The 25,645-nt window shown below is 39.4% G+C and overlaps 2 protein-coding genes across 3 annotated transcripts; both read right to left on the reverse strand.

The window, feature by feature from the left end:
- Positions 1-306: 306 nt before the first annotated feature.
- Positions 307-7,530, reverse strand: LOC141755995 (uncharacterized). 2 transcript variants are annotated; one of them, XM_074615399.1, is made up of 7 exons: positions 7,345-7,530; positions 4,967-5,039; positions 3,121-3,276; positions 2,899-2,960; positions 2,707-2,796; positions 2,198-2,287; positions 307-2,109 (listed from the first exon to the last, which is right to left on the reverse strand). In XM_074615399.1, the coding sequence occupies exons 1-7, from the start codon at positions 7,345-7,347 to the stop codon at positions 2,059-2,061; spliced, it is 525 nt and encodes a 174-aa protein (XP_074471500.1). In that variant the 5' UTR covers positions 7,348-7,530; the 3' UTR covers positions 307-2,058. The 2 variants fall into 2 exon arrangements, with proteins under 2 accessions (XP_074471500.1, XP_074471498.1); XM_074615397.1 differs by having other exon boundaries at positions 2,707-2,799; positions 7,345-7,523.
- Positions 7,531-9,605: 2,075 nt separating this feature from the next.
- rhag (Rh associated glycoprotein) lies at positions 9,606-22,732 on the reverse strand. Its single transcript, XM_074615124.1, has 10 exons — positions 22,449-22,732; positions 16,218-16,401; positions 15,874-16,024; positions 15,636-15,783; positions 14,386-14,552; positions 14,158-14,295; positions 12,599-12,720; positions 12,363-12,436; positions 12,160-12,233; positions 9,606-11,375 (listed from the first exon to the last, which is right to left on the reverse strand). The coding sequence occupies exons 1-10, from the start codon at positions 22,636-22,638 to the stop codon at positions 11,301-11,303; spliced, it is 1,323 nt and encodes a 440-aa protein (XP_074471225.1). The 5' UTR covers positions 22,639-22,732; the 3' UTR covers positions 9,606-11,300.
- Between the last annotated feature and the right edge of the window lie 2,913 nt (positions 22,733-25,645).

Genomic DNA, 25,645 nt, shown 5'->3' on the forward strand with positions numbered 1-25,645 from the left:
GTGAATGATCTTTTATGAAAGGATGTTTTTTGCGTGTATAAATTGTATGTCAGTAAGAGTCAGTGCTCAACATTAACGTCATACGGAGGGTGAGTCATGCTCTACTTCTACAGACGGCACACAAAGACTCAGCACAATAATTCATCATTCAAGGTCAGCAAGCTGAAAGCTTTCCTTCTGTTCATCATTCACAAGAGGGCGTAAAGAAGAAGAAGAAGAAAAGACTGAAAGAAATGATCACTGAATGTGAATGAAGTGAAAATCTTTTTCTGTTTGTCACACGTCAACATTCAACAGTACAGCGTAAAGCTTTCAACTGGATTGATTTATTTCAATTTAATAAAATGACTGATGTTGAAAACAATATTCATGACAGAATTCGGGGGAATGAATGTTATGAATAAGACGTACAGTTACCATCAAACGACGCAGAGTCTGTTCTCATATTTTAAACAAAATGTACATATTACATATCAGCACACACTGAGGCTCTCACAGCCAACGTCTACTATGGAAAGAGAAGGATTAGTTATCTACAAAGAAAATAAATGTACGGGCGGTCCTTCAAGTGGTTGACAAGAGCCAGCAGGTAAAAGAAAAAGTATTTAAAACTTTAAAGGGGGATTTAATTTTACACATCAAAGTCTGTTTACAGGTGTTGGGTTGGGGGAGGACGACTGGATACGTGAGTCAAAGTTGCGTAAAGCCTTTTGTGGCTCCGGAGGGAGCTGCGTTAAGTCTGATAAATGTCCTTAAGTGATGTCACTTGAGTCGACGTGGGTCGGGGCTGAAGGCTAAGTTTGAAATGTAAAAAATGTGCAGGCGTGGCGTTAGAAAGACGTGAGCTTACCAGACCTCTGTAGCCTGCTACTCATCTCTGCTTGAGGCTACATTAGCTAGTCCCGCCCCTTCCGGTGGACCGCCATGGGACCTTATTTCAGAAAGAATAAGAACGGTAGTCAACGGAGAGACAAATATTTATTTGATCCTGTCTGAATTTCACCATGAATCACACATATGATGTTTGTCAATTTAATTTTGCAAGATAGTCGCGGTTTGTTGTGAAACTGTTGAAGTATCAGACTGAAAATACGTAATTAGAAAGACGACAAACCCAAAGGTCGCGTCAGTGACGTCTCTCTCTCTGAAGCTAGAGAGTGGGGGAGTCTGTGTTTCCTACTCGGATGAACTCACACCAGCGACGGGTCTGATCGTTCTTTCTCTTCCCGGCTGATAAAAAGACCAGGAGTCTCTGGATAAAACACATCAGGTCAGATAACGTTTCATCTGTGGTGTGGAACATAGCTAAGTTAGCCAGCTAGATAGCGTTGGTGACGTTTATTGTGCGAGACGAGAGATGTAGTTCACTGAGCGGTTTCACACGAAACTAAATGATACTACGACAAACTAAGACTTCAAGAAAAAACATTTATCTCTGTCGTTGACTACCGTTCATCTTTTTTCCAAAATAAGATCCCATGGGGTCCACCGGAAGGGGCGGGACTATGCCTCTCACCCAAGTTTCCAGCCAAACTATCGGCAGGTAGAGAGGCATTGTGGGTAATGTAGGCGCCTGGTTTTGACAAGGAAGAAGAATGTGTGAAACAAAAGAGGATATCTCTGGTCCATTGTGAGTCCGACAATGTTGAAGGAGTAAAATGCTCAGTCGGTGGAGTATTCTTTCTTCTAAAGGGGCGACCATACGTTCAAACCACAAACAGTCATTGGCCTTCATCTCCATGGTGTTGGTTACAGAATTTTTTTTTGGATGACACTGTTTAACATAAACACTTCTCATATCACAAAAGCTATCAGACTAAGCTGAAGAATTGGCCACCTGCGCAGTGCCATGGTGAAAATGAAGCTCGTGGTCTGAACGCATCTCACTTCACTGCTCCTTCTGTCCATCGGGCTCGGTGCTGTCGATGCAAGTCGTATTCTTCATCTCTTTCTCAGAAAATTCTTCGTTGTTGTTCTCCTGGAAAGCCCAGTTGATGTTTTCCTGAGTTCTGCTGACGCGTCCGAGCCCGAGCACCACTACTGCCGTCCACGGGGGCTTCACAGGGTAGAGTTCAAGAACTCAAGAAGTTCTGCTCGATTCTTATCCCGCTGAAACAAACAAACAAAAAAGGAAAATAAAAATCCATTCACAAACTATAAATATACACTTTACTTGACAGCAAAAAGGTGAGATTACCTGCTTGTCTTTCTTTGATTTCTTTACTTTCATCTTTATCTTCTTCCCTGAAATCATGCTGTACTTGCCCTTTTTCTTGTCCTTCAAGTACTGAAAGAAAAACAAATATAATGTGTGTTTATGGGGGCTAGAATACCAAAAAACAATTTAATTAAGTTGTCTGATTATATAGATTGTGATTACAATTGTAACTAGGTATGTGTATATCATAATAGCACATGTTGAGGCTGGCAAAAACTTCCCAAAAAGGTTCTAAAATGATCAACATCACCACCTATTAGGATCAATTAATTTGATTTGAGATAAAGAAAAATGACCATGTGTGTTTTGGAGCATGTTTGGGGAAAACCTTATTGAGGTGGACGTCAATTAAAAAATGGTGCAACTCAAAAGGAAAAGGTAGGGAGCACCTAGAATAATGTGCAAAATGCATTTTTTGATATGTGTAGTTTTGGTCACACAGGTAAGTAACGGCTTTTTAGTTTAATGGGATCTTTATGGGCAGTTACCTTGGAGATTTGTACAGGTCCCGCGTTTTCTTCTCCTCCTTTTGCTTTCTTTTCTTTTTTACGTTTTTGTCGCTTCTCTTTCTTCCCTTTCTGCTGCAGGATACAAAGTAAGTTGGACTTAGTTTTCTGTTATAAAACATTTCAGTTAGTTGTTACTGAAACCTGCTGTCAATTATAAATATGCAAGATTACTTTTTTGTGTTGTTTCTCCTTTTTCCTTTTCTTAGTCTCCTTTCTGGATTTACTGCGGGAGTCTAAAAACAACAAAACACATTGAATCAATTTATGGATATTGGTGCTGTTATGATGTTAAAAATAGACATATGTGGATTTACAAAGCAAAAAATACATAAAAACATCTGACATTAATACAATTCAACACTGACGAAAACAGACTTTAAAAATTACACTTACCGCTACTACTGCTAGAGCTACTCCGACTCTGGCTGGATGAGTGTGATGAACCCGATGAAGAAGAGGACGAAGATGACGAAGAGGACGACGATGAACTGGAAGAGGACGATGAGGAAGATCTACTACGGCTGCGTTTACGCTTCGGTTTTTCTCCACCTGAATAAACAGAAGACAGAAATATAAAAATAAAACTTCTTTCGTCATTGCACAGAAGATGACACTTAATTCTTATTAAGAGCGACGAATAAGAAAAGCTGTAACCGTCAACTTATCTGTCGTCCTGAGAAACAACTCAACTACCAGTGTTACACCAAAATCTGTGACTGCAGAAGAACCTGCAACATATGAGGTCAACATTTCTGACGGCTGTCGCCAGAAAATGTGACCCTGCTGTGCCTATCTTTTGCTTTTCTTTTAGAGTTTTGTGAATATATCTTTAAAGTAAAAATCTAAAAAAATAATAATTTAGTTTTGTGTGTTTTCTGTCACGTATTTATGACACATCACACAGGTAACAGTGGGGTCACATTTCCTGACGACAGCCATGACCTCACATGTTGCTGGCTCCTCTGCGGTCACAGATTCCGTTGTTCACAGATTTCGGTGTAACACCGGTACTTAAAAACTTTAAATGGCTGGAGACTTTGGGGATGAACTACCCACTGTGTTCTTTAGGATGCCATTAGTTGATTAATCCAAGTAACAACTATTCTCCCTTCGTTCCACCATATAAATATAAAAATACAACTTTGAAACTGGGCTAGAGAGTAGGATGACCAGATCCCAACAAACCAAATGTGGGACAAAGAGTACGTTTGTGTGGGACAAGTTACCAAGGCTGAGAGGTAGTCTACAATTTTGATATGTCTATTTAACTTAAATAATGAACACTTCTATTCTGCCCCTTATCTTGTAACATCTCTATGCTTTGCCGAATGCATCCAGAGACCGGCACGTCTCTTTATGAGCCGCACAACATGAACCGTGTCGCTTTATGTCGTATTCCCCGTGTGTGAAATTGAAAAATAACTCTGAGAATCACCTTCCACCGGCTTAGAAATACTTATAAGTAATGTCACAGTCTTTGTTGTAGTTGCTCTTCCTTTTCTTTGTGGTAGTTTCCATCATATTCCACCTAAATCTCCATACTAGAGAGTGAAATTTAGAAGACTAAAAAAGATAATCAGAAAAAAAAAGAATAAAGAAAACACTCACAGGAGAAATAAAAAGACAATTCTGTAATATGCAGACTAAAAACTGTTCTAACATTAAATGCACACAACATTTCACTTGATATAGTAGTGAAAATGAGAACAGTAATAGTTAGGTTAATTGTGGACTCTAAATTGCCCGTAGGTGTGAATGTGAGCGTGAATGGTTGTCTGTCTCTATGTGTCAGCCCTGCGATGGACTGGCGACCTGTCCAGGGTGTACCCTGCCTTCGCCCAATGTCGGCTGGGATCGGCTCCAGCCCCCCCGCGACCCCTAACGGGATAAGCGGTTGCAGATGGATGGATGGACTATTATAGATTTTAAAGGCTGAGAGAGAGCCAGGGTAAAATGCATTTCACTGTACACTGTACTTTTAAATGCATATGACAAATAAACTTGAAACTTGAGAAGATTAAAGAGGATACTTAGAAAAGAAAAACACTCACAGGAGGAAAAAAACGACAACAATCCTGTAATATGCAGTCTAAAAAACTCTTCTAACATTAAATGCACACAACATTTCACTTCAGACAGTATTGAAAGTGAGGAAAACAAACAGTAACATGTGACTGAACACTAGTCAGGTATTTGTTGTGACAGTGAGAGTCATGTGTCTCTTTATAAGAGGTCTTACCTGTGCTCCTGGATCTCCTCCTCTCATCTGTTCTGGAGGTGGAGCTGGACACTCTGGACTCTGCTTTAGTTGACTAGAAACAGACACACATATTCATGCATTAATGTATGAAGTGTGACAGCTGTAGTGTGATGATGTGACAGCTGTAGTGTGATGATGTGACAGCTGTAGTGTGATGATGTGATAGCTGTAGTGTGATGATGTGACAGCTGTAGTGTGATGATGAGACAGCTGTAGTGTGATGATGTGACAGCTGTAGTGTGATGATGTGACAGCTGTAGTGTGATGATGAGACAGCTGATGAGACAGCTGTAGTGTGATTATGTGACAGCTGTAGTGTGATTATGTGACAGCTGTAGTGTGATTATGTGACTGCTGTAGTGTGATTATGTGACAGCTGTAGTGTGATGATGTGACAGCTGTAGTGTGATGATGAGACAGCTGTAGTGTGATGATGTGACAGCTGTAGTGTGATGATGAGACAGCTGTAGTGTGATGATGAGACTGCTGTAGTGTGATGATGAGACAGCTGTAGTGTGATGATGTGACTGCTGTAGTGTGATGATGAGACTGCTGTAGTGTGATGATGAGACAGCTGTAGTGTGATGATGAGACAGCTGTAGTGTGATGATGAGACTGCTGTAGTGTGATGATGAGACAGCTGTAGTGTGATGATGAGACAGCTGTAGTGTGATGATGGGACTGCTGTAGTGTGATGAGACTGCTGTAGTGTGATGATGTGACTGCTGTAGTGTGATGATGTGACAGCTGTAGTGTGATGATGAGACAGCTGTAGTGTGATGATGAGACAGCTGTAGTGTGATGATGAGACTGCTGTAGTGTGATGATGAGACAGCTGTAGTGTGATGATGTGACAGCTGTAGTGTGATGATGTGACAGCTGTAGTGTGATGATGAGACAGCTGTAGTGTGATGATGTGACAGCTGTAGTGTGATGATGAGACAGCTGTAGTGTGATGATGAGACAGCTGTAGTGTGATGATGAGACTGCTGTAGTGTGATGATGAGACAGCTGTAGTGTGATGATGAGACAGCTGTAGTGTGATGATGAGACAGCTGTAGTGTGATGATGAGACAGCTGTAGTGTGATGATGAGACAGCTGTAGTGTGATGATGAGACAGCTGTAGTGTGATGATGAGACTGCTGTAGTGTGATGATGTGACAGCTGTAGTGTGATGATGAGACAGCTGTAGTGTGATGATGAGACAGCTGTAGTGTGATGATGAGACTGCTGTAGTGTGATGATGAGACAGCTGTAGTGTGATGATGTGACAGCTGTAGTGTGATGATGTGACAGCTGTAGTGTGATGATGAGACAGCTGTAGTGTGATGATGTGACAGCTGTAGTGTGATGATGAGACAGCTGTAGTGTGATGATGAGACAGCTGTAGTGTGATGATGAGACAGCTGTAGTGTGATTATGAGACAGCTGTAGTGTGATGATGAGACTGCTGTAGTGTGATGATGTGACAGCTGTAGTGTGATGATGAGACAGCTGTAGTGTGATGATGAGACAGCTGTAGTGTGATGATGAGACTGCTGTAGTGTGATGATGAGACAGCTGTAGTGTGATGATGTGACAGCTGTAGTGTGATGATGTGACAGCTGTAGTGTGATGATGAGACAGCTGTAGTGTGATGATGTGACAGCTGTAGTGTGATGATGAGACAGCTGTAGTGTGATGATGAGACAGCTGTAGTGTGATGATGAGACTGCTGTAGTGTGATGATGAGACAGCTGTAGTGTGATGATGAGACAGCTGTAGTGTGATGATGAGACAGCTGTAGTGTGATGATGAGACAGCTGTAGTGTGATGATGAGACAGCTGTAGTGTGATGATGAGACAGCTGTAGTGTGATGATGAGACAGCTGTAGTGTGATGATGAGACAGCTGTAGTGTGATGATGAGACAGCTGTAGTGTGATGATGAGACAGCTGTAGTGTGATGATGAGACAGCTGTAGTGTGATGATGTGACAGCTGTAGTGTGATGATGTGACAGCTGTAGTGTGATGATGAGACAGCTGTAGTGTGATGATGAGACAGCTGTAGTGTGATGATGTGACAGCTGTAGTGTGATGATGTGACAGGAGACAGTCTCTCATAGGATCTGATCTGCATCCGGAAAGAAGACTAGCTGATGAAGTTAAACTCTGCACAGCTCTAGCTCACCTTTACTGCTTTAAACAGGTAATCTAATACATGCACTAGTGACCTTATTAACAGACACGTGGTCGCAGACTCAGTAGATGTGGTCTCTTGTCTTAATTGTCTTTCTCTCAACGTTCACAAAGCTAAAGCTAAAAGCTATCAGCTAAATGAGCTAGTTGCAGGTGAAAGAACACGTGTTGCACTCACCATGGTGACGTCAGAACACAGTTAATGTACCAGATATAGACACTGAGACTTTAACAGATCAGAAAGAAGAGGAACTAGAGATTTAATAACAGTTATCGCTCCTGAAGTAGCATTAGCCTGCACTCTTAGGAGACATCTTGTATCCCATGATGCACCGCGGCTGATGCGTTCAAAACAAGGGAGCGAAAATCGGACACGGCAGCTCCGCCAGCGGTGAGGAGAGAAACAACATGTTCACATCACTAGTTCACGCTCTACTGGTGATGGGAAATCGGGCTCTTTTTAGTGAGCCAGATCATTTGGCTCAGCTGACCAAGAAGAGTCGGCTCTTTCCGCTCAAAAACGGCTCTTCGGTTAACCACTTCTGCCTTTCATAGTTCATACAAATTTAGCGCTGTTTTGACCTATGATTAGTAATTGTGCACATTTATCACTTAAATTATTCAATATAATTATACTAAACCTTATAATTTCCAGAATACCGTAATTTTACATGCTGCTTCGTTTCCAACTGTCCCTCATCTTGTCTGCTATTGTGCACCGCACCGCACTGCAACGCAACGCACTGCAACGCAACGCACCTCATCACACCGCAACGCATAGCACCGCAACGATATGCAACGCTACGCTGCGCTATGCAGCGCTACGCAGCGCTACATGGCCTAGAATGCATTGCACGGCTGCTTTCATAGACCGTGACTGGGAAGCGTGGAAAGGACGGAGCCTGTGGACACGTACCATTAGCGCATGGAGTGGCGCGAGGAAGATCGTCCTATCATTCTGCCTTGAATTAAAAAAAACAAAAAAAAACGGCTCTCCGACGGAGCCGGCTCTTATCGTTCACTAACAAGAGTCGGCTCTTTGAACCGGCTAGTTCGCGACGACACATCACTAGTTCACACTCTACTGTCTGTGCACCAACACAACATTATAAAAAGGTGAGTTAAAGCTGTTAACTAAAATATACTAAATATATTTTATTTCTGCCGATTAATTTTAATGTTTAGCTGCCTGAAAGTGACCGCTAAACACTTGGGAGGGGTTCAATAATTCACTTCTTCACTAATAGAGTGACGTTGTAAAGGTTGCTAGGCAACGTTACACCCAGCTAGCTAAAATGAATAATAAACTCATTTTATTTTAATTATTAAAACATTTATATTAATACAATTATTATTTTTTAATTTGAATCGTTTCTGCAATAAATAATGCTTTAATAGTTTAATAATTACAATATAATTATAATATAATAATTGTAATTATAATATAATAATGTAGTAATAATAATTTAATAATTATACTATAATTTAATTTGAATAATTTCTGCAATAAATAATACCTTAATAATTATAATATAATAATTATAATTACAATATAATAATTTAATAATAATAATTTAATAATTATAATATAATTTAATTTTAATCATGGATGGATATGTGTTTTTTTTTTCTGGTATTTGGTCATAAATTAAATTAAACTTTAGTCCTGCTGGTGGTGCTAGAGGAAAGGTCAGGGGATCACCAATTCATCCTGAGGGGCCATGAATGTTTGAACCAAATTTCATGGTGTGAAAGTAAATTATCATGAGAAGGGGACCATAATATACTGTATATAATATATTGTTTTCCCTCCAATTTGTGTGCTGAATGTTTGCAGGCAATTTCTACCACAATGGTAGTCCATCAAATAGATATTTAATTTAAACCACAAATGTAAACCTGACATGATGCCTGATCAAAACTGCACAATTAATCGAAATTTTATCAAAATCACAATATCTTCTACTGCATTTTCAAATTGTAGGATGAGGAGGACATTGCAATATTTGTTAAAGGTGAAATGTGTCAAAATACCATTTTTAATTAAATATTGTGGTGTTGCAGAGATGTCCTGGCTTACATGTACACATCATCTTCTGCAGACTTAAGAAAACATCTTTGTTTGGTACAGATCCCTGCAAAAATCACACCATAATCATTTTAATATGTTTTTCAAATGAGAATAATGATGATGAGAATAATGATGTAAAAATTATTATTTCTTCTAATATCGCAAATCATATCGCAATTGCAATATCAGTCAATATAATCGCAATTAGATATTTTTTTCAAAATCGTGCAGCCCTACTGCTGATGTAACGCAAGTATTAATCATTTACTTCTGACTTAATTGTGCCAAGTTACAGTCAAATGTAAGGAAGTTATTAGACTGTAATATTTCCGCAAATATCTGAAAGATTACCACCCCAAAAACACACATTAATGTAAAAAAACATATTTATTATGACAGTATTAGTAATAGTATATTATACAAATACGAGCACATGCCCACTGTATAAAAATACAAAATCTTGATGCGTTTCAGTGTTCTGAACATCATGAATCATTAAAAAAATATTGGTTAACATTACTGTATGTGTAGTCAGTTCCATCTAGCCTTGCAGTTTTAATGTTAAACATTAAAATACCTGTACTTCAGCACTCAGACACTATTTATGCAGCTTAAAAAGAAACAGCTGCTCTCTGGTTTGTTGCAGGTGTGACGTTTCAAAACTCAGAATGAAAAAGAATCCAACAGTAACTCATCTATAAAGAAAGACGAAAATGGGTACAAAAAAAGGATATAATTGTACAAAGAAAATGGTAAAAAAGTTAATTTATTGTCACATTCACACCTCATATAAATGCCACAAACCTTTCTTATTTATCAGTTCCTGTTGAATTCTTTTTAAGGCATCTGAAAAGTACTCAGTACCAGTTGCAGGACTTTGATAAAACCGACCATGTCGATCCATCTAAAAGCTAAACTGTATGTACATGTAAGAATACATTAGATGTAAATAGAATAAAAACACATAACTTCAGTTCGCCCAGTGACAGCCAATCTAATAAACGCTAAACACATTCATCCTCGTTGCGTTTAAGAAAATGTTAGCTGCCCTCAGGTGTATAGAAAGTGATGGTAAACAGTGGGAGATAAGCAATGCGAAGGTTAATTAGTGACAACATATGATGCGACTATCCCTGCCCATGTCAGAGCTGTCGGACTCGGACTCCTTGCAGAAGGTCTGGGCTCCAGTGAGGTGACGTGAAGCAGCAGATCAGAGCAGGTTGAACTCCTCCTAACCTTTTGACCTTCAGCTTCAGCAGAAACACATACGCCAGGTGTATGGGAATATAAAAGAACGTATGAAGACAAATACACACTATACTAATATCTTTAAAAAAAACATGCTTTTTTATAATATAAAAAATGAAACAAAGGAAAAATAGGGCTGACCAGAATACCAGCTTTTGGGCTTCGAAGCTTCAATGTGAGAAATATTCAGTGCCCTGGACAGAGCAATGTTGAATATGAATAATGAATAATATTGTGTGATTATTCCTTATTTCACGGACTATTTGGGGGTATATATACTTTATTATTGAATACTAAAAATCAACAAAAAATGAAGCATTCGAATACTGATTTGGAGGTCGATTACCATGGCAACGGTCGAAGCTTTGAAGCCTTGAAGCATTCGGGTCAGCCCTAAAGAAAGCTCTTATGGAAGTAGTTGTGTGTATCAGCAGTGAATCTATGACCCACCGTGATTTAAAAAAATATTGATCACAATTTTCAGTGTAAAAAAAAATTCCCTGAAGGTCCCTGTTTCAAATTCTTAAAGTTTTTTTGTTCGTAGTGTAAATGGAATTAACCAAATCTTATTTTTTAGAAAGTACTCATGTATATTTTGGAGATTCTAATGTGTAAAACCTTCTCTGACCATCCTAATTAAAAAAAGAAATACACCACTGTAGCTATCTTTGCTCACAAAACAGTTTCAGAGTTGACTAGTGTTGGTGAGGAGAGCAAATCGTCTAGTTTTTGTTTTCATCACATTAATATACTTGACAAATTGATATCTGCAGACATGGTGCAGCCGATTAATGATTTACTTCTTGAGCAGATATTTAAACCTCTGCTTTGTTCTTCGAGTGATCGGCGTGAGCCAAGCTCTCCTCGTTCTCCTCCTCTTCCTCGGGAACCTGGAAAACATGCAGACATTCAAATTATTTGTCTGTAGCATAATGATAGGAAGCTAAATAAGACATGGGTGTATGCAGGGTCTAGAATTAAGTTTTTTCCTCACATGCCACTGTGGCAGGTCACTGAACATTTAGCAAAACAATTTTTTCGTCTGCCACTTCTGAAATCTACGTAGAACGCTTTACAATTATAAACACTAGGACTGTTTATTGGCAAGAATCTGGCGATACGATACGTATCATGATACAGGGGTTACCATTATAACACGATATATTGCGGTACTGTAAGTAAGGCGATATATATATATATATTTTTTATCTAATTTTAGGAAAACTGTCATAGTATGAAGAACATACCGCCATATGCATAAAATCTGAGTAAGTTTACTTTTTTATGCAATCAGATTAGTAGGATCTGCATTTGCATTTATCACAGAGGACGCATATCTTTGCAAATACAATAAAGCATTGACTGAGTTCATCTTTGCATGCAAACTATTACCTACAGGTGACCTGACATTTTGACCTGCCACAACATTTACCCTGTTATTTATTTGGCAGGAGGTGGGTGCTAATTTCATTCCCTGGGTGTACATCATATGGACATGTATGTTGCTGTACCACCAGAGAGTTGAACACAGGAAGAACTCTTTTCTATGAATGAAATCTTGATTGTAATGATGCTTTAATAACTTAAAGAAATACTGGGCTACTGCGTCTATCACTTGTGATGTTCGACAGTCAGAAACTAGAGATAATATTTATGAGGAGTGGGATATCTTACCTCCCAGTAAAGAGAGTCATCGAAGCAGTTCTGGTCTGGCGGCTGGCCCCAGAACGGCAACTTCATTATTAAACCTGGAAAGAAGGAAATTAATTCAGGCTTTTTGCTCCATCATGACAAACCTCGGCCTTCTCCGTTTGAGTGATAAACCTACTGCTCAGGAATTGAACTGTTATATGTCACATGTTATGGTCTCCACCCACCTGTAATAGCACCTCCAACCAAGGCGAACCCGAGGGATGAAGCCAAGGCAGCAGCTTGCATGACAGCATTACCTCTGAGGAAGAGGAGGAGGAGGAGAAGGGTAGAAGAGAATGTAAGCATTTAACTAAAGTATAAAATTACTTCAAAGCTGCAATGCACAGCTATATGTGTGTGTGTGTGTATGTGTATTATTATATGTATATGTTAGATTTATGGTGAGTTAAACGGCTCTTACTTGTCTTTTTTCCCCATAGCCACAGCCACAATACCAGCCAGCCCGCCCAGGATGCCGGGCATGCCGTGCAGATTGTGGACACCGCAGGTATCCTGGACGCCCAGGTTGGATGCCAGGATGGGCTGCAGAGGAGAAAAACCAAAGGAGTGTCTTTTTAAAAGGTGAAATATACATTACACACAGTGCACTTCAATAGACTAAGCTTTTTTTAAAATTCTGCACACCACCAACAGCTCTACTCTGCTCCTTTATAGACTGGTTTTACTGTATCCCACCAATAATGTACAGCTTATTCTGCACTTTAGTCTATTTTTAAAAAACTCTCTACCTCAGTTCTCATCCCACATTATATTCTATTTGACATTTCTTAATCCCCTGGTCTCTACTGTATATCTCTTATATTTTATTATCCAGCACTATATCACTTTCTGCACTATATTCACATTTTAATAGTCCTGTATCTCAGCTGTTACTCTGCACTATATTCAGTTTGAACAGTTTTCTTCATCTCCTTGTATTTTTATATCTGGTATATTTTTTTGTACTTTGCACTACTAACTTTTTTTACTGCCTTTGTACTAACATGTTTTGCACTATGGAACTGTGATGTTGGAAACTTGAATTTCCCTCAGGATCAATAAAGTTACTATCTATCTATCTATTTTGTTTAAAAAAAAAAAAAAATGGACAAGAGCCTTCATATTGCCAAAAAGATGTTGAATTATATCTAGAAATTCATCATTTTTGGCTGACAGACATTTTTTGTAGTTAAGTAAAGTGTTTTGCAAATAATTATTATCGATTAGTCTACTGATTACTTTCTCGATTAATCGTTTGGTCTAAAAAATGTCAACAAATTGTAGAAAATGTCCATCACAGCTTCTCAGAGCATTTTCAAATGTCTTGTTTTGTCCTTCCAACACTCCAAATCCCAAAGATATTCAATCTACCATCATAGAAGAGCAAGAAAACCATGAAATATTCACATTTGAGAAGTTGAAACCAGGGATTTTTTCCCCATGTTTGCTTAAAAATAGAGCTGCAACTAAAGATTATTTTCATTGTTGATTAATCTGTTGATTATTTTCTCAATTAATAATTAGTTGTTTGGTCTATAAAATGTCAGAAAGTGGTGAAAAATGTCGATCAGTGTTTCCCAAAGCCCAAGATAACGTCTTCAAATGTGTTGTTTTGTCCACAACTCAAAGATATTCAGTTTACTGTCATAGAGGAGTAAATAAACCAGAAAATATTCACATTTAAGAAGCTGGAATCAGAGAAATTTGACTTTTTTTTTCTTAAAAAAATACTCAAACTGATTAGTCAGTTATTAAAATAGCTGGTGATTAATTTAATAGTTGACAACTAATCGATTAATCGTTGCAGCTCTACTTAAAAATGACTTTAATCCATTCAAATTGTTGCAGGTGTTCTGCAAACTCACTAATTGATTAATCTATTAATTGTTTACGTCACAAATTTTAAAAACTTTTAAAGAAACTATCATTTAAAATCAGCCTTTTTTCTTTTTTTATTTTGCACATTTGCTTTCCACTCACAGTGAGGAACTTGAAGCCCAGAGTGGAGATGATGCCAGCCACTAATCCAATCAGCATTGCCCCAAATGGTCCAATGTTCATGTCAGCACATGTTCCCACGGCAACGCCACCGGCCAAGGTGGCGTTCTGAATGTGCACCTGTCGTATAGAAAGATATAAAAACAAATATTAGTTTTTTAAATTTTAAAACTTGGTGTTGTTGTGGACATTAGAGGAAAGTGATCTGACCATGTCCAGTTTTCCTTTGTGCTCCACCAGGCTGGAGATGGCGTAGGCGGAGAGCACGCAGGTGGCCAGGGAGAGATAGGTGTTGACCACCGCTGTGAGCTGTTCGGTTTCCGTCTCAGCGATGGCCGAGTTAAAACTGGGCCAGAACATCCACAGGAAGACGGTTCCTGTAGGAGAGGGTGATGAAGCAACAGCATTAGCATCAGTTCATGTTGAAAATCTCATTCCTGTCAAACCACACCGCAAGTTAGAGACGCATCATATTAATGATGAATGAACAGGGTTGATACACAGTTGAGGTCAGTATCTGTTTGTCACTGTACATGCTGCGTGGTTATTTGTGTCCACTGGGTGGCATAAGTCGTACATGTGCAGGAGGTCAGTGATGAACCAGTGAGGGAAGATTACAGCCAAATAAAACACATCACTGCTATAAACCGATGACTAATACATAACCTTAGTTTAACCCTATGAGAACCACATAGACCTGTCTTTTTTAGGGGGAGACGGGGGGTCTTTAGGGGGAGATAGCAGGTTAACAGTAGATGTCACATAGAAGTGGTGTACATCATCTGAAAGCTGGGAACCTGAAGATTAATTTGAGATGCAGCTCAGTACTATGTGTCAAGTTGTTCTAGTCTTATAGATCTTGTGGTTGTAAAGTTTCATGAGGCTGTGATTATCCTAGAGGTCACAACAGGTCATTTTATAGAGTGAGGTCAAGTTTAAAAAAATATCCCTATATGAAATGTCTCCTATGGGGCCTAACATCATCACACATAAATACAGTTGGACTCATTGGATACACAAGAGTCTCAGCTTTACAGTGATACTCAATTTATGTAATTCCAAGACTGTTATGCAGTATGCAGATATATTCAAATACACCATTTCAGAATAGGCAGAAATTAACACATTTATACTGCATGCATAAAACTGCATGTGATTATCATAAAGTGGGCATGTCTGTAAAGGGGAGACTCGTGGGTACCCATAGAACCCATTTTCATTCACATATCTTGAGGTCAGAGGTCAAGGGACCCCTTTGAAAATGGCCAAAATGTGGCGTGAGTTTGGAGGGTTATTTAACCTCCTTCTTGACAAGCTAGTATGACATGGTTGGTACCGATGGATTCCGCAGTTTTCTAGTTTCATATGATGCCAGTATCTTCACTCTAGATCTAAAACTGATCCTGTTACAGCCTCTGAACGACAGCAAAGTCGGTCAGGATCGTGTAACTGGCTCTTACCAATCATAGCAAACAGATCAGAGTGATAAACAGATCCGTCGTTCTCGTGTCCGTTTCTTAAACCTGGTCGGTAAAGTACTCGAGCCACTGCCAGGCCGAAGTAGGCTCCGTAAGCGTGGATGATCATGGATGCTCCAACATCACTAGCCTGTGAAAGAGAGGGGGGGTAGAGTTTAATTAAACCCAGTTTACACAGTGAATGCTCCTGGTCTTAAGGCATGTGTAAGTGTGTACTCACTCCGAGGATTTCGACCACCAGATGTTCGTTGATGGAGAAGATGGTGATCTCCAGTATAGTCATGATGAGGAGCTGCACCGGGCTGGTTTTACCCAGAACGGCTCCGAAGGAGATCAGGACTGTAGCCGTGCTAAAGTCTGCGTTGATCATTCTGCAGGATAGAGAGGAAAACAGAAATGATAGGATAATAAGGAGAAAAGGTGGAAACAGCACAGTTCAATCTTTACCGAACCTAGAGTGATCTGTTAGAGCTACTCAGCAGCCAACAGGACAGGTCATTGGTTTATTGAGCAACTACTGAGTTGGTAAATGTTAATCAGAGGGTTAGAAGAAGACATTCGTACTTAAAGATGTTGACTTTGATCTTGCCGTCATCCATGTGCCAGAATCCCTGCATGAGGAGGCCCCACTGCAGGCCGAAGGCAGCCAGGAGCAAGTTGAGGCCCACGCTGCTGAACCCGTATCTCTTCAGGAAGGTCATCAGGAACCCGAAGCCGATGAAGATCATGACGTGGACGTCCTGAAACACTGGAGACATCAGGAAGGGAGGTCAGTACTGCTGTTAACTCGATGACAGGGCATTGCTTTGTTGTGAGGGTCCCTCTTTAGTCTCAGCTGAATGTGGACATGAAACTGAATAAGATGAAACACTTTTATGATGCGCTGCCATCAATTAGACATTAGTCGTCTTCTAAGACTATTTTATTTTAGTCTAAATGATTTATAGAGCGACTACTGGACTTCACGGGAGTCATTTCCTTCCACAGGGGCTGCATTGTCAGCCGTGACCTGCTGGAAAAGCAATTTAATCACACTATGAATGGGCTTCTGGGAAAATGTTCCCGCTGTTCCCGTTTCTATTAAGTGAGTAATGATCTTAATACGTTTAACTTATGAAGTCTCAGGGGAGAAGACGTTTGGCTCACTCTTATCTATTAGACTCGGTCGCTATTCGGACAAAGACAGCACGGATGGAATTTGTTTGGGTCACATCCCATGTTGTCAGTACGTGATGTTTTCACCGTGTTCTCAGCAATAAGAGGCGAGGTCTTTAAAGCCTTTAACTTAATTTTGTGCACAAAGTTAAAAAAAGACTAAAATGGGAATATGACGTCTGACTATAGAAGAATCTGCAGGACGGACATCATCCTCCAAGCTGCAGGCGCACTCATGCTCGTTGAGTCTGAGCAGCAACAAACTGATAAATCTGTTTATTTGTCTGTTAGTTTGTCTTTCTAGTTAGTTAGGTAGTTTGGTGTAGTAAGCTTGCCCAACTTTTTGCATTAGCTAACTGAGGGGTTTCATTTTATTTTTTAGTTTAGTGTGTTTATTTTCACATTTGTGTGCGCTGTGAAATCAATTGAATTGAATTAACACAACACACTGACTGTCTCTCTCACTCGCTCTCTTCTTTACCGTCTCCTCCTGCTGGAGATAAATTAACGGAAAGCAGCTGATACCGAAGGTTTCAGGCCTCTCACAACTCTGAAAGATGGGGAGCACAACTTTCAGCCCAAAAGAAAACAAGAGAAAAGTCCCGTTAGAGAAATAAATTAATCGGTGCGGTGTCGGTGCTGGAGCTGAGGCGAGAGCGGCCGGTGCTGGTGGATGGTGCTCCTCCAAAACTTCCCGAAACTGCATTTCAAATGGCGGCTCCTCTGTGCAGCAGCAGCCAGACGGCCGCCTCGCCAGGAGGAGACGGTGAAGGAGAGAGCGAGAGAGAGAGAGTCGTCGTGTTGCGCTAATTCTTGTCTCATTTGTGGTCTGATAAACGGTAAATTCATCTAAACTGGGTTGAAAAACGATGCAATCTGGTTGCCGTGGTACTGAATTACATCTGATTATTAACCACACCCCCATTCTCTGTTTGAGAAGGAACGTTAACTAAAAAACAGGAAGTAAAACTGGCCCCGGAGAGTCAGCATCTGACAGGAAGTTAAGTCAATTTTATTCGTATAGCCCAAAATCACAAATTACAAATTTGCCTCAGGGGGCTTTACAATCTGCACAGGATCCGACACCCTCTGTCCTTTACAGTGCGACCCTCTCATCGGATAAGGAAAAACTCCCCCAACCAAAAAAAACCTTTTAACAGGGAAAAAAGAGCAGCAGAGGAGGGATCCCCCTCCAGGATGGACAGACGTGCACTAGATGTCGTGTGGGAAGTGGGAAAAAATCCTTTAAGCTTGATAGAATGAGCCCCTGATGTGGAAAGTACATCAAGGTTGAGGAGTTCACCGGCCGAGAAACAATGTGCTTCATTTCCTGTTGTCTCCATGAGTCACTAAGGTTGGGCGATTTCTTCGGAATTAGAATAAGACGCTGTCCACAGTGAAACATCATGATGGACGATGATGTCGATGTTGCTACAGGGCTCAGGAGGTAGAGCGGTCGTCCACTAGTCAGAAGGTCGTGGTTCGATCCGTGGCCCCTGCAGTCTACATGTTGAAGTGTGAGTGTGCGTATTGCTCCTGATGAGCAGGTTGGCACCTTGTATGGCAGCCACCAGTGTATGAATGTGTGTGTGAATGCTGACATGTAGTGTAAAGCACTTTGAGTGGTTGCTAAGAAGCTAAGCTAGCAAAGAGCTACATAAATGTAGTCCATCTACCATTTAAGAGGACGCCTGTCATCTTATCAATCCGTGACATTCACTCGCCAGAACTGAGTGCGTTCCATAGATAAAAAAGTACCAGTAGTGTTTCTGTCTCTCGGGGGCTCTCACTCTGTCCAGAGGCAATATGCAATAGCAAATATCCAAACTAGGGCTGCACAAAATGTAGTTTTTTTATCATCATCATGACGCCAACTTGTACGATAAACACACCGCGATATTGCACTCAGGGGTTTTAGTTAGTTGAAAGAGAGTATCGGTAGAAAACTGCACTTTAAAACGTAACTATGTTCAGTTACATTTTTTCAATGTTGGAAATTATTTCCTTTTAATTTTTTAAAAATTCAAAAAGCAATTTCTTTATTTTAGCGGAATACTGAAAACAGCACAAAAGCAGTAAATTTAAAATATTAAATATCTGTTCATATATTGCAAGTAATATCGCGATATACAACGATGTTATCGCATATTTTCCGATGACAATAACTGTTTTGGGATTGTGTGGGACAGCTCTAGTGTGCACCGTCAGTTGCACTCGCTAAAACACCGATGTTGTCACAAGTTTATTAACCGGTGGGAAAATGTCTTCATCGTTACATCCCTAGTGCCAAGGTGTGACAAAGCCTCAGTATGTGACGAGTTGGCATGAGAACGTGTTGGTCAATCATACACCACGCCCATCAGTGTTCGAGCCAATCGAGCTTCTTAAATGAAAATTGTGGCAAACGCAACTGCAAGACGCTAAAATAAAAGTTCTTCCCAACTGAAAGGTCCACAGAAAGAAGTTCTAATCACAATATATCAACTTAAATGATGTAATGATACTTTAGAATTAAATACATTTAATTGATGAGTAATAGTTTATATTAAAAGTTGCATTGTGTTTAACTCCCATGGAATTATGTTTTATTTAAAAAGTAAGTATATTTAATTGATTTCTATTAGTTCTCAATTCATTTTTATGACATCCACCCCTCATATGAATGAGTCCGTATGATTTAACTAGAAAACGTTTGTGTAATGTGTGTTAATGATCAGCTTGTGTTTGTTTAGTGCTGCGTAACGCGCCGTCAGCATTTTGAACACTGAGCTCTGATATCGTCAGCAGCGAGTTGAGGTGTAAATATTGATTTGGCTCACATCCACGGAGCTGTTTTCAACAAAACCTGTTTGCACCCTCAACTTTGACCCCCCTCTCTCATTCACACAGACTTGTGCTTCTTGTAGTCGGGGCTTCTAGTGAACAGTGGATTGAGGATGAGGGAGGAGGTAAAGCTGGAAAGCAGCCACAGTGACTGGCACCACGCCTGGATGTTAGGTAACGCTCAGTAATCTGCTGAAGAACTGAGAGAGAGAGAGAATCCCCTCAGGACCTCCTGTAGAGCAAACTGTACAGCAGTGGTGCAAAAACATTCATTATTTCATTTAAAAAAATGCTTGAGCAACAAATTTCCTCGTCTTTGATGTTTTTATTCTGCAGATCAACTCCTCATTAGGATAAAAATGACTTTCCAAGAGTCTTAATAAGAAACATATGCAGCGTTTCTTCATGCCATTCAACGACCAGAATTAGTTTCTGGTATTTACATTCTGTTCAAAGTTGATTGATTTGAGCCGTGACAGCTTTTCCTCGCTCCAGTCCGGTCCACATTTCTCTGCTTGTTTGTCTTCCTTTGATCCTTTTAACTGCAGCTGTCTGGTATGCGTCTCTCTGCACGCAACCGCAAGTCCTCACGTTATCTAATCACATTTTAAACGGTCGTAGCTTGAGCTCAGCATCAGTGAGATTCTTGATATTGTTTTAGAGGCATTTGTAGATATGTCCCTTAACAACATGTTTAAGTAAATGCTTATTGTTACTTTGCATGGATGTTTGTATGTGCAGAGTTTGACTCTAGAAGGAGGGAACGTTTCTCTGTGTTCACCTTAAATATCAGTTTTACAGGCGTACACATCAGGGATGCACCGATCCGACTTTTTTAGTCCCGATATCGATACCTGGTCTTTGGGTACCGATCCGATACCAGTGTTTGATTAATAATCTGTATGCCTCACTGTGTGGAAGTGACTGGGATCATTTTTTTATGTGCAAGGTAACATCAGGCCTGACTTAAACATTACTTTCCTAATTTTGTAAAACAAAATGTAACAAATAAATACATAGATATTAATATTTAATGAATTATTATTATTAAAATAATAAATCGTACACCAGTAACTTGGTGAAAATTCAAGTGTAAACCTTTTTAATGCAGCAACAAATTAGTCAAAACTTAAACAGGAATTACAATTCTAGTATATGATGTATAAAGTATATAAACATAGAATTAAATAGAATACATCGGCCCCATTGTCACTGATATCCGATCCAGTATTTGAGTCAGTATCGACCTGATATCTGATCCGTAGTGCACATGTTATATAATATCACAACTAGTTTGGAAGCCATTCGTGGTCCAATATGACACTTACACAGTTATAATGTGGAAAATACACTGATAATTAACTTTTCCGTGTGTATTGTGTCTAGTAGTTAAACATAACTAAACAATATTTGCACATTCTGGATGAGCAGATGTGATTTAAAGACTTTTTTTTTACAATGCAACTAAAAAAAACCCGTCTTGTGTGTCAACAATATTTGCACATTCTGGATATTTCAATGAGGGAAAAGGAGGAGAAGATTTCTTAACGAGGCAACATGAACTTTTTTTGCAAGAAAACCGTATCAGACACAAGTTATTATTCAAAGCAGAGTATTATTACATGTCTTTAAGCATGTCTGGAGAAGATCGTGTGATTAAAAAGTAAAGAAATAACAAAAATAATGATGTAAATTCAGACTACATTGCTGCACGTGTTCTAGTCTGTCCTATCTGAAGCAGCCTGAATGATGACCATCGAGCTAATCTCTATCGGTCACACCTGCCCCGCCCCGTCATGAGCACACGTTCACACAGTAAAACAGCTAATCTCAATGCAGACAAGCTGTCAAGATACAAAAACTCCTCAACTGTAGAAACCGCTAAATAGGTAGGCATTTTCTCTGCTCTATCTACCGTCTACCATTGTTCTTTATTATCTCTGTGTGCTAGACACATTGATTTATGTTGACCTCCTCTGTATGAGGCCTGCAGGAGACTCCTCAGCTGCATGTGTATGAATAGACTCTGTGAGAGGATGAGAATGTGACCCCCGTGACTCCTCTTATTGCATTCAGCAGACCTGCTCTGGAAAACAGACTCCACATTCTTCCGTTTCTGTTTGCAAGTAATCGGAAAATGACACACTTAAAAGAAAATATTGAATATCGCAATATTAAGATTAAGATATTAAGATTAACTAAGACAATACTTTATTTCATTTGTAAAGAGATGCATCCTCTCAGTGTAAGTGCCTTCTCAAAGTAGTGCTATGATATTTGATGTTACAGAGACTGTGATGAATGCAAATGCAGATCCTTGTGTTCAGATTGCATGAAAAAGTAAACTTTTTTTAAACTCAGATTGTATGAATATGGATGTGTTCTTTATACTGTGACAGTTTTCCTAAAATTAGGTTAAAAAAATTGTAATATATTGAATTATAACCCCTGTATCGTGATTCGTATCGCCAGATTCTTGCCAATACAGAGCCCTATAAATTAACTAAATTGACATTATACTAATGTCAAGTATAAAGTTTAAGACTATACAACCAAAGCTTGGAAATATGGAAGATGTGTAGATTTATTCCTTTTTATAAATAGATATAAGCTTAATTTCATCATTTTCTCTTACACTATTTTGTCATATCCTACTGAAAATCACCCTGAGTCAGCAGAACAAGGAGCTTTTTTTCTCTGTTAACATGCAACCTGCAACAAAGGTGATGTGTTCGAACCATCAGATACAAATTTCATAATTTTTAACCTCCTCAGCAGAGCATCCCTCTGCAAGCAACGTAGACCACACAGACTTACTGGGGTAGAGATCCATGGGTGATTTCTTCTCAGTGTGCGTGTCGTTGGATTGCGCGTCGTGCCCGTCATGGCCGTGACTTTTCCCATCATCATAGACCACAAACACAGCGAACAGGATGATGGTGATAATCTCCAAAACCAAGGCCACGATGGGGAACTTCATCCTCATGTTGGTGGCGTACGCAGGCATCCTGAGACTGGTTATCTCTCACAGTGACTGACACACTCACTCACTCTATCTGTCTTATTTTAGGGTTTGTGCTGTGTGGAGGGAGGGAAGAAAGTGGTGTCTGGTTTTAAACTGATGCAGGTTTCGTGGTGACCAATGACAGGGCAGAAAACTGAACACCCCCCCTCATGCACTTTGCTCACGGGGATGGGTTTCCTCTCTCTGGACGTTGGAGCAAAACACAAACGTAATGACACTCGGCCAGTGAGCGGACGTGAGAGAAAGACTTAATGACGCCTCCTTCCCACCCATTTTTCACTGTCAGACTTTTGTTTGTTGACTTGTTGACTTCATGTTGGGACTGGTGCATATCTTTAATGTCTTACATTAGAAGAAGAAATGTCTCTATAAAGAGATATTCTCAAGAAAATATACAGTAGCTTTCACACAATTAGAGTGTTTTTGAGATTCCTCTTTTATCCGCTCTACTGAACACTGTTCCTCTTTCTTAGTGCAGAAGACTTTACACACTATTCCCTTGATATTAAAACCCTTTCTCAGTTTTTTTCATGCACCTGCTGTTTCAGACACATCACTTAAATAAAAGCAGCAATACAGCACTGCAAAATAATACTAAATTACATGTGAAAGTCCGGCATTTTAAGTTTCTTATACAGATAAAAGTATACAGAAGTGGCAGCAAAATGTACTTTAAGTATCAAAAATAAAAGTACTTTGTTATGGTAAATGGACCCATTATAACTAATCCAATCAATCAATCAATCAATCAAACTTTATTTGTATGGCACCTTTCAAACAAGTCAAATGCAATTCAAAGTGCTGGACAGACGATACCAAAACAACCAAGATAAAAGTTAATTGAATAAGAAAGCAATAAAAGATGGGTATTTAAGATAATAAAAGATAAATAAAATACAAGGAAAAAAAATAACAATAAAAATTAAATAAATAAAAATTATGAAACTACACAAAATAAGCAGATTGTATTAAAAATAATGAAATGTTAATAAAATAAAAGTGATAATAATGATCAGCATTAAAATATTGATAAACGAAAGAGTAAAATAAACACTAAAATGATGATGATAAATAAAATAAGTATAAAAAAAAATAATAAAACGCTACATTCATGTACGAGCAGCGTTTTAATGTGTAGTTGTTTTGAGGTGAGAGAAAGTTTGTAACCCGGCAGCTATGTTGAGATCAAGTTGAGGAAATACCAAGCACCGCCCACCAACCGGAGCACAGCCAATAGGAACGCTCTCTCTCTCTGAAATGACCTGTGATTGGTCAAAGTCTCCCGTCACGGGCTAGATTTTCTAAAGCCTGAAAACAGAGCCATGAGGAGGTGCAGAAGTCTAGTTTTCTCTCAGAACACTTGAATTACAAAATGCTGAAAGGTTATTATGAAAATTTAGCCCAATGATGCCAAAAATTTTTTTCCTACTGAAGCTTTAAAAATAACTACCGGTATATAGAAGTAGCTAATCTTCTCGCTGATGGTCTCGTTTACTTATATAGGTCATATAGAGGAATCAGTGTTAAACTGAGATGGTTTCAGAACCAGTTAAAAGTTCCTTGTAGTAACTTTAAGTACAGAATTTCAGCTTCCCACCACTGAATCCCGTCGAAGCACATGTGGCCTCTTAGTTGTCTCATGTTGCTTTAACAAATGCTGCACATTGTCGCTCCAGTCGTGACCCCTACAGACAGTCTGTGTAACTGTGATCAGGTTACTTCATAGTTCAAGTCCTTTACAATCAACTGTAACATACAGTACATGCCTGTGCTTCCTTTCCCACTGGAAACCCTCCCAGCTGATTGGCTTGTAGGTTCTGATCCAGTACAGTAAGTGGCTCCCACAGTGAGTATGGTGACAAACTGAGGCCTCTCGCCAAATTACCTCGAGGCCAGAGGCCCTTCATTTGGGTCCAAGAGCTTTATGAATGAGCAGAGTAGTTAATCACTGCCAGCAACACATTTCTGTTTGTCTTGGAGCGGTGAGGCTTTTTTCCCAGACCCTTTGGGAAATTACTTCCAAATGTTGAGAGATATCAAAAACTCTGCAGCACTCCTCGGACTAATCTACTCGAGCCGAGCATGTGCTTGACGGCGTTTTGTTCTAATATTTGGCAGGCAGCGGAGGCTTTGTCATTGGGCGGAGCCACGTTGTTGTTTTTTTCACAGACGAGTGAGCTAACCGGTGAACTTGAACAGCATGGGAGGATTTGTGGTCCAACTGTCACAGTGATTCGTTCATGACAGTCACAGATACCCCCTCATATTATTATCATTATTTTAACTCTTTTTTATTAGATTTCAGTCTAAAACAAACTGTGACTGTTTGACTCCGCACATCAAACTGATCCTTTTTGCCTCCAGAGAAGCTCTAACCCTGAGAAATGTTTGTATAATGGTGAAACTCCAATTTGCAATTATTGAACCAATTATTATGTCGGTAGTTTTCAGCTTTTCTCTACTCAGCTGTAATCTGTCAGAGTCTTTTTGACAGAGAGCATGAGAAGTGTTTATTTAGTCAAGATTGTTCAGTAACAGTAAAGTCTCACATTTCTCAGCCGGGTATCCCCGAGGTACCAGCGCTATTAGGTTGTTGCTTTTGTCAACATTTCTTCTCTAACCTTGGAATACGCTTGATTTAGTGCCTTCATTGGACGTTGACAGATGTGATTTAATCTGCTGAATGTCACTAGTAAACAGGAACTTCTGCAGGAATGGAAAATAAGTTTGGGAAAATACACTTATTTGCTTTCTTTCCAAGAATAAGATGAGAAGCTTGATAAGAAGATGTGTGTTAAAGTGGAAATGAAGCGTTCAACCAAGTTAAGCTGATTTACTAAATGGATTTCCACTCTAATGACCAAGGGATATCATTGGAAACTGTTCAGTCTGCTTAAAGGTTATATTAATAACATTTTTATGTAGACAAATCATTTTTAAAAAATAAAAATTTTCAACTATTCTACACAGTTCCTCCTGCGCATCAACA

Source organism: Sebastes fasciatus, chromosome 18 (genome assembly GCF_043250625.1).
Source record: "Sebastes fasciatus isolate fSebFas1 chromosome 18, fSebFas1.pri, whole genome shotgun sequence".
In the NCBI taxonomy this organism is placed as follows: Eukaryota; Metazoa; Chordata; class Actinopteri; order Perciformes; family Sebastidae; genus Sebastes; species Sebastes fasciatus.